This window comes from Urocitellus parryii, chromosome 6 (assembly GCF_045843805.1).
Source record: "Urocitellus parryii isolate mUroPar1 chromosome 6, mUroPar1.hap1, whole genome shotgun sequence".
Classification (NCBI taxonomy): Eukaryota; Metazoa; Chordata; class Mammalia; order Rodentia; family Sciuridae; genus Urocitellus; species Urocitellus parryii.
Genome location: NC_135536.1, coordinates 172,680,370 through 172,689,605, shown reverse-complemented (window position 1 = coordinate 172,689,605; position 9,236 = coordinate 172,680,370). Strand labels below are relative to the sequence as shown.

At 54.0% G+C, this 9,236-nt stretch overlaps 1 protein-coding gene across 1 annotated transcript; it reads right to left on the bottom strand.

Moving 5' to 3' along the window:
• Positions 1–290: 290 nt before the first annotated feature.
• Positions 291–8,892, bottom strand: LOC113176912 (signal-regulatory protein beta-1-like). The gene is made up of 5 exons (XM_077800167.1): positions 8,841–8,892; positions 7,807–8,160; positions 3,827–4,144; positions 3,111–3,443; positions 291–403 (listed from the first exon to the last, which is right to left on the bottom strand). The coding sequence occupies exons 1-5, from the start codon at positions 8,890–8,892 to the stop codon at positions 291–293; spliced, it is 1,170 nt and encodes a 389-aa protein (XP_077656293.1).
• Between the last annotated feature and the right edge of the window lie 344 nt (positions 8,893–9,236).

Sequence of the window (9,236 nt, the reverse complement as noted above, 5' to 3'; positions counted from 1 at the left end):
CCAGTCTGATGCCCCTCATTGCACCCCCTCAGCCTGTATTCTCTGGAGCCTTAGGACTCAGTGGACACCCAGTGCCAACCCTTCACCTCCTCATCTCCTGCACACCCCACACACTACCTGGGACCTGGGACCCCACAGAAGTTTCCTGAGACCCTGAGGGTGCTGAGGGGTGTGTGCCTGGTTCTCTAGACCCACTGACTCTGCAGCTGTGCACAGGTGGGCTGCACTCCCCCTGGCCCTGCTCCCTCTGCAGCAGCCTGTGCTCCACCCTCCCTCCTGGGGACTTACAGTCAGGACTTCTGCTTCCTGTGGACGTAGACGGCAGAGACACTGACGGCCAGTAGGATCTTGAGGCCAAACAACAGGGCGATGAGGTGTGAAACTAGTGTAGACATCACTATTCCTGAAAATCAAGGGACAGGAGGGGCTTCTAGGTGTCTCTTCCCAGAAAACTGCACTTGCCCCAGGTGAGGCTATGGGCCCAACAGAGTTGTGAAGCTTGAGCACACACACACGCTGTCCTGCTGCCAGAGTCAAGAGACTCCTCATTCCCACTCGCCCAGTCTCAGGTCCCAGGGTGTGCTACGTGAGCAAAGGTGAAAATGTGTGCTCTGTGCACACTGCCCACCCAGCCATGCTGGTTCCCTCCGTGAGCCTCACCATCCTGGGCTTATCATCTCCTCGTGTAAGGAAACGGATTCCTGGGGAGTTTACGGAGGGTCACTGTTTAGTGGAATCCAAACCAGAGAAGTTCCCCCTCCCCTTTAGCCTTATATGGTGATTCCTGAATTCAAGTTCTTTAGACCCAGAGAGTGATCCAGTGTCTCTGGGCCATGAGAACAATTTTCAGTGGACATGCACATGGGATGGGAGCCGTTCCATGGTGAGAGAGGAGAGCAAGTCTGCCTGCTCAGTACTGTGGGTGAGCTCAGTGACGCTGTGTCTCAGGACAGCATTCTAAGGGGCCTGCTAAGGAGGTGCAGGCTGCAATAACGAAATCACTGGCTGGGAAACAGTCTGGTGAATCAAGGAAAAGGTTCTCGTACTTGGGAGGGGCCTCAGTCTCCAAATAGCAGACCTCCCCTCCAGTGCTGGGTCACCTGAGGTCTTTCTATTGGACACACAAAGCCAGATCCTGGCTGGCAAGCAGACCTGTGGAGTCTTTGCATTTTTACCATTAGTCATTTTTGCTTTTAAGATGATGCTAACAAAGATAGAAAATTTTTTTATAAAGAAAGAAATGCTTCCTTGTCCTTAAGAAGGAGAGGACACTTCGCCCTGGTGCCCTGCAACAACAGCCTGTGCTCCAGGCTGAGTGCTGCTCTGGGGCTCCCCCTCAGTGGAGGAGAGCTGCACTGCCTTCCCCCTCCTCCCTCTAGAAGGCACCAGCATCAGAGCCTGCCTGAGCAGGGAGTGGAAGGCCCCTCTCCTCCACTGAAAGCAGCTCTGGGGGTTCCTCTGGCTTCTGTGGGGGCAGCTGAGCTGCTGCTTCTTCTTTCACTCAGGTGGGAGGGACCCTGATGTTGATCCTGAGAACATTCCAGAAAGCTCCCTCATTCCCTATGCCCATCACAGAGGGCACTTCCAAGGAAACCCAGCTCATATTAGAGTCTGGGAATTGGATTTCATGATGTGAGTTTGAACCTGGGACCCATCAGCTGGCTGGTGACATGACCCCAGGGCTGGGGGTCAGTGGCACCTGGGCAGGCACTGGCCTGTGTTGAGGTGCCCTTGTTCACTCTTTCACCAGGAGTGAACCTGTTGTCTAACCTCAGGAAGGGGATTCTTGGCATCTGGTGCTTGAACTTCAATTGAGAAATGGCTGTTATTAGGCTCTGGCTTTGGAGGGCTGGTTCTGCACATCAGTCCTTTGGGGAAGGACAATGAGAAACTAAGTGTGAGGTGTATTGGAAATTCCAATATGGAATGGAGGCTGGACAGAGATCCACAGGGTAAGGAGGAGGGAGAGGCCCTGAGGAAGGAGAACAGAGCAGCAGGTGGGTGGAGAGACAAGAGGAAGGACAGTAAGACAGGACGGTCCCCTCCCTCTCCTTCTTGTTTAACGTCTGTTGAAAGATCCATGGAGAGATGGACCCAGGTCTTCACAGTGGAGACTCTTGGGGTGATTTCAGGGACTGTAATGTATATTTATAAACTTTTGAATTATTCTGTAATCATTAGGAATACTACCTTTAGCACGAGAGAGAGAGAGAGAGAGAGAGAGAGAGAGAGAGAGAGAGAAAAGACCCAGTTGACTGGAGTGGAGACTCCACCAGGGAGATATCTTTTTTGTTTTGGGTACCAGAGATTGAACCCAGGGGTATTTAATCCCTAAACCACATCTGCAGCCCTTTTTAATATTTAATTTAGAGGCAGGGTCTTGCTGACTTCCTTAGGGCCTTGCTAATTTGCTGAGGCTGACTTGGATCTTGTGATCCTCCTGCCTCAGCCTCCTGAGCTGCTAGGATTAGATACCTCACCTGGCCAGGAGGTGTCTGTACCCTGCTTTTTCTGGGGACCTTGACATTTAGCCTATGGCTTCTGGAAGTGGCTGGCTGCCTGTCATGTACCACCTGGCAGGTGAGCCTATGTCACCGCTCTGGGCACATGAGTTCCCCAGGAACCCACTCATGTGGTCACAGATCCCATCCTTGTTCTCTGGGATGGCTGAAGTGTGGACACATTTCCATTCTCTAACCAGGTCATTTGCAAGCTCTGGGGATAGAACTTCTTTGCCTGGCAGGTGATAGTCACCTGGTTCTGTTTCACTGTGTGTTTTTGGGTGACCTCCACAGTGGATAGAAAGAGAGGTGGAGGGGCAGGACAATTAGAATTGACAAGTGTCATGGGAAGAAGTGTCATGTGGCGGCTGCCAGGACAGGCCCATCCCCCCTTCCTCCTTAGTGCCCCTGTTTGAAGGCCCCATGAGATGTGTGCCCCACCCCCACAGAGGAGACCCTCAGAGTGTGGTGTGGGGAGCTGACTAAGACGCTGCTGTGTTCCCAGGCTCTGGGTGCCCTGGGGGAAGGAGGGGTCACTGCTCTCACGTCACAACACACAGAGTCAAGATGAAGTTTAAAGCATCCAGTCAGCTAGGATGCAGGCCTCACCAGGGATGCTGTCCAGGTCTTGCTCCCTGGGGCCAACAGAGACCTTCAGGGTGTAGCTCCTGGTGGTGGCTGGCTGCCCGTCATGCTCCACCCGGCAGGTGAACGTCACATCCTCCCTGTGCACAGAGGAGTTGACCAGCAGCCAGCTTGTCAGGTTGAAGGTCCCGTCCTTGTTCTCTGAGCGGGTTGAGCCTGTTTCTGTCCTGGACACATTTCCATTCTCCACCCAGGTCAGCTGTAGGCTCCGGGGGTAGAAGTGCTTCACCTGGCAGGTGATGTTCACCTGGTTCCCTGCCATGGTGGGCTGTGGGGTGACCTCCAGGGTGGGTGGAACTGAAACAGCACAGGGAGATGCTGTGACCTTATGGGACAGATGCTGAGCTCCTCCCAGCAGGGCAGGGGCCTCCCCTGGGACGGGGAGGCATGCAGAGGGGCTCAGACACTGAGGGTTTGCATGGGAGTGAGCACAATAGATGAAACCTCCCTGCATGTCAAGGCTCGGCTCTGGGAGGAGCTCAGCAGTGGTAGTTGCTGCTGGTCAATGAAATGAAGCTACCAGCACATGCTGGCCACAGGGCAGGAGTCCAACATGCACAGCAGGTGGCAGCACTGCTGGGAATTAGAACCTAAGTCACTGAGGTCCTGGGGCAAAGGCCCCTGGGGAGCAGCAGGCTGGGTGGGCAGTGTGGGCTGAGGTGGGGAGCAGGGTCCTGTACCTCGGATGGTGTCAGACAAGTTGGCTGTCCCACGAAGAGGGCTCCCCTGTAGGGTGACGTGGGCCACCTCACAGATGACTTGAGAGTGCACGTCCCCAGGGGTCAGGGTCACCAGGGCTGTGCTGGATACACTGTAGGACACACTTTCTCCCGTGGGGTGCACGCTGGTCTGGGTGTGAGAGAGCTCATTCCCATTTTTGAACCACTTGAGGGTGATGTTCCGGGGGGAGAAACCGTGGGACTCGCAGGTGAAGCTCACCGTCTGCTCAGGTGTGGCCCTGGTCCCAGGACCCGACACCATGGGGGGAGAAGGTCTGGCTGTGGAGGGGATTGACAGACAAGTCAGGTGATCGGGAGGCCACCTCTGACCACAGCGAGTGGCACTGTGAAGACCCTTCCTAGACGTTGTGTTTGTTGTCATTATTATTTGCTGTCCTGGGGTCATCCTCAGGTGCATGCTGAACGTCTGCACTGTCCCTGGGCTACACCTGTTATCAGGACCATGATGCACTTCTGAATCCTCCTATTAAAGCTCTCTGGGTGCTGTGCTCATCCCTGTTGGTGTCCCTACCCTCCCGTGTAGGTGAGAACAGTGTCCACCAGACAGTGAGGACCTGAAGCCCAGGAGCTGCTCCAGGGCTGAGGTCTTGCTTTCCTCTCAGCACCAGGGCTCAGGAAGGAACTGGGGACCTGTCTCTCCCTCTCTTAACAACTGATTCCTGCTGGCCTGCCCTGGAAAGATTGGCACCCAGGGAAGCCATTTATAGAAACAAATGCAGGGGACAAATGGCACCAGGACACCACCATGAACACGGGAACAAGGCTGGGACTTCGCCCAGTGCCACATCAGTGAACTGGGAGTGTTGCAGGTCTCCTCCCAGGACACGCTGAGCACAGCTGGCCTGGGAACATTAGGGAGACGCTTCTGGGAACAAGCACCTGCTGGGCGTGTTGGCCCAAGTCTGTTGTCTCAGGGTCTGGGGAGGGTGAGACAGGGGATTGAAAATTCAAGGCCAGCCTGGGACACTTAGCAAGAACTTGCCTCGAAATAAAATATAAAAAGGGTTGGGGATGTAGTTCAGTGTAGAGTGCCATGATTTTAATCCTCAATCAAAACTAAAAAACCAAACAAATGAAAACAAAACAATCCCAGGTCCATCTTTTCCAGACTTATTCCATGCAGGGCTCGACCACAGGTGGTTATGAATTCACCTTGATTGTTCCCCTTTTGACAAACATGCCATGGGTCTCACCTGGGCCAGGACTGAATTTGAGAAGGAGAGGAGGAAGGATCCTTTTTTGAATCTGGGCTTCCCTGGGTCACTCTGCATTGAAGTCAGAGGTCACTGAGTGCAGAGGAAGCCGCAGGGCTAAGTTCATAACTGGAGGCTAATATAAGAGATGCAGACCAGGCCCCTGGGCAAGTCCTGAGGGCACTCAGGTGAGAGGACGAGCAGGACATCTGCCTGTGACCAGGTCCTCAGACCCAGTTCCTTTGGTGTCTCCAGATTGTTCCTCACCACCCACCACCTTCTACAGCTGTCACCAGGCAGCAAGTATCAGGATCATTGGCATTAGAAATATTGACCTCACTGCCTGACACCTGTTACATACATGGAAGGCACAATCTGGAGGGTGTCATTGAAGAATCGGAGTCACCCAGACCCCAGCAGCCTGGAAGTCCCTACAGGGGTCAGAACTCTATCAGTAGCCACTCATGAAGATCTGCTCAGCATCACGATGGCCTGAGCCCTCGGAGCGCCTCAGCTCTTCAATTCGCATATGCCTTGTGAGGGGGTCCGAGTGAGAGTCCTTTATGGGATAAGGTTCACAAAGCCGGGTGCTCCTCAAGGGCACCAGGCTCAGGAGAAGGGACCATTAATCTAACCCGTGTTTTTTTTTTTTTTTTTTTTTTCCTGATCCTCAGTGTTCCCTTCTGTAGAGAGTGATTAAAAACACCGTCCTGCATGTGAAGTGTGAAGGCAAGGCACAGCCCTGCATGCAGTAGGAGCTTAATTATGACACCTGTGGCTGTATCCTCACTCCTTCTAAAACCACACGCTCATTCTTTAGTCGTCAGAAGGAGCAACAAATGCAGTGGGGACTCTGGGAAAAGCTCCATCCTGTTCCTGCAGCTGCCAGGAGAACCCAAGTGAGGGGAGGAGCAGACACCCCACCCCCATGGTGGTGCTCCGCCTGTTTTTGTACCCTCCCCTCCCCCAGGAACTAGAGTCTACCCAGGGCCTCAGGTGTGCTCAGCAGGCATCCATCACTGTGCTGCACCTGCCCTCTCCCTGTGTTCCTAAGAGTCCCCAAAGAAAACAAGGTGGCAAAGTCCTCTCACATCATGAACAGCATCACAGAGAACAGCATCCAGAGAAGCTGTTTCCATGACTTTGGGATCTGTGAAGGGACAAGGGACAGATGCCTCAGTGACATTTTGGATCCTCAAGGCAGGGAGGGCTGTGTGCTGAAGGGCCAGGGCTTCCTGGCTCCAGCTCCTGTTCAGAGACAGACACATATGAGATGTGGGCCCCAGGCTGATGCTGGATCTGAGTGGGCTTTGTCAGGAGACCCTGCCAAGGGCCCAGGGAGCTGAGCCCAGCACGTGCTGTTCTGAACACCCACACTCTCTGCTTGAGAGAATCCTAACTATTCCCCAGGGGCTTCAAAATATCTAGGGGTTGTCAATCCTGTCTGTGTATTAGAACCTTCTGGACTACTAGTTTTAGTTACTCAGATGCCCAGACCCACGTTAGACCTTTTAAAGCAAATTTTCTATATTAAGCCTGGGTCTGGAATATTTTGTCTTCTATTTTCCAAGTGATTTTTATGTACAGGGATTATGTAGCTCCCTGACCCCACCCACCATGACAATAGGAACAACTATAACATCTCCACAGGAAGAAGTCTTTTCCCCTTGTTCAAACAACAGAGCAGCTCTGTGTCCTGCTGGGGCATCTCCCTGTGGAAGGAGATCATGGCTGACATTCAGGAGAGGTTCTCCAGTCACTGAGGCTTCAGGATGTGAATGTGAGTGGCTTCCTGAACCTGTGGGAGATGGAGGTGGAGAAGGGACACTGCTCCCTGCCCAGTGGGTCAGGTCAGGTCTGTGTTGAGCCCCTCCTGTGCCCTGGCTCCTCTGTGGGGAGTGTCTATTCCCAGGGCAGCAGGAGCCTGGGCTGGAGTCAGGTTGGGCTCCGTCCCCTCCTGGCATTAATGTGCTGTGTGAGAGAGGGCCTGCCTGGGCCTCCAGCTCCCCAGGGTCAACAGGGGTGGGCACAGGTGTGAAGGTCCATGTGTGCTGACCACCTCAGCCTCGTGGCTTACGAAGAGCATGCATTGCCTCTTGTAGGACCCACACAGTGAGCACCTGTGCTTCCTGAACCTGTGTCAACCATATGGGGAACAAGGCCTGGTGAGTGACCCAGCTCTGCTCCAACCCAAAAGTAATTGTGAGATCCCATCCTGGAGACACAACCCCCTGTTATGGAGGGCCAGGTCCTCTAGGGAGGTACAGGAATGCTACAGCTTACCTCTGCTGTTCCTGGCTTTTTCCAGAGTCTCTAGAGTGGCACACAGTTGGCCTTGGGTGCTTGTGGTATAAAGAGAAGGCTCACCCCCACGGGGCAGTGCTCTCTGAAGGCAGCACACATGGTCTGGCTCTGTGATTGGCAATTCCCTCAAACCCTCAGAGCCCTCAGCTGGGGAGCCACAGGGCAGGCCAGACTGGAAAAGGTCAGGGCTGTGGAGCAGGCAGGTGAGGGGTGCAGATGCCCCCCATTTACCAGCCATGGAGCCTGGACCAAATAGCACGGCCTCCACAGGCCTCTGCCTCCCTGACCTGCAGAAGGGGTGACTGCAGGTCATGACATGAGCACCCAGTGCTGCTCCTGCTTCTCAGCTGTGGCCCCCAGGGTGGAGGGCGTGACCCCTGACCTCCTGTCCCACCCCAGGGAGGAGGAGGCAGCTGCACTCACCTCGCACAGACAACTCGGTGCCTGGTCCAGACTTATACTCCTTATCAACAGGGGTCGATTTCTGGAACTTCACACAGTAGTAGGTGCCGGCATCTGCTGGGGTGACATTACTGATGCGGATGGAAAGGTCCCTGTTGTCCCTCCTTGTGACATCTGAGAGATTTGTGACTCGGGGGAATTGGCCTCCTAAGAAGTTGTAGATCAACTCCCGGCCTGGCCCTGCCCCCTTAAACCACCAAATGAACCCCACGGGGTACAGGGAGGTCACAGTGCAGTGCAGAGTGGCCGACTCTCCAGCAGCGACAGACACTGACTTCTCAGGCTGGATCACCTGCAGCTCCTGTGCAGCCGCTCCTGGGGGGAGACACAGGGTGGTCACTGCTCATCCTGGGGATCCCCTTAGTTTATCACGTGGTATCAGCAAAGCCTGTCACTGACTGAGTGCCCACAGAGTGGCCTTGAGCTCAGCACAGGGCATGTGTCCTCACACTGAGCCTCCCCTGGCCTGCACCTCCACACTGTGAGACACCTGCCCCTGAGGCCCAGAGCCCTGAGCAAGGTGGAGGGAGGGGACTTGAGGACATGAGCCCTCCCCTGAGCTCTCATGTGTCACCAACTGTTTGTTGATCTTCCCTTTCTGATCACAAGGTCACTGCTACTTCATGGACCATGACATTGGGTGGGATCATGTAGCCCCCGAGACTCCTGAGTTTTGGGGAAGTGGTGCGTACAGTTCATGGGAAATGCATTAAACTGTGAGTCTTGGCTCAGCTCCCTGTTTCACAGAGATTCCAGCTCATGATGGGGTCTCCTCTTTCAGCCTGGAGTGATCATGGTGCATACAGCAATGAATGAGCAGCTCAATTATGAAATCAAACACTGCTTAAATTTGCTGGGCTGGGGTTCAGGATCCTATACCTTGGATGGTGTCAGACAAGTTGGCAGTCCCACGAAGAGAAGCCCTCCCCTCTACAGGGTGACGTGGGCTACCTTGCAGATGACCTGGGAGAAGACATTCCTGGGGGCTAGCTCACTTGGGTGGGTGCAAGTGACACTGTAGGAGACACTTTCTTCTGTGGGATCCATGCTGGTCTGGACGTGTGAGAGCTCATTCCCATTTTGAACCAGTTCAAGGTGATGTTGCAGGGGGAGGAGCCATGGGACTTGCAGGTGGAACTCACCTTCTGCCCAGATGTGGCTCTGGTCACAGGACCCAACACCATGTGGGGACAAGTTCTGGCTGTAAAGGGGAACTGACAGACAAATGAGGTGATCAAGAGACCACCTTGTACCACAGCAATTGACACTCTGAAGACCCTTCCTAGATGTTATTATCGTTGGTATTATTATTTGCTGTGCTGGGGATTGACCCAGTGCATGCTAAGGACATGCTCTGTCACTGGCTACACCAGAAATGATAAGACATGATT

What these genes read in the sequence shown, in the direction of transcription:
- LOC113176912 (XM_077800167.1), bottom strand. Translation starts at nt 8,892, where the DNA reads ATGGATCCCACAGAAGAAAGTGTCTCCTACAGTGTCACTTGCACCCAC. An exon ending in TGTCACTTGCACCCACCCAA is followed by an intron (nt 8,161 to 8,840) that starts GTGAGCTAGCCC and finishes GTCTCCCCCCAG; the next exon opens with GAGCGGCTGCACAGGAGCTG. An exon ending in AGACCTGGACAGCATCCCTG is followed by an intron (nt 404 to 3,110) that starts GTGAGGCCTGCA and finishes CTTGATTTTCAG; the next exon opens with GAATAGTGATGTCTACACTA.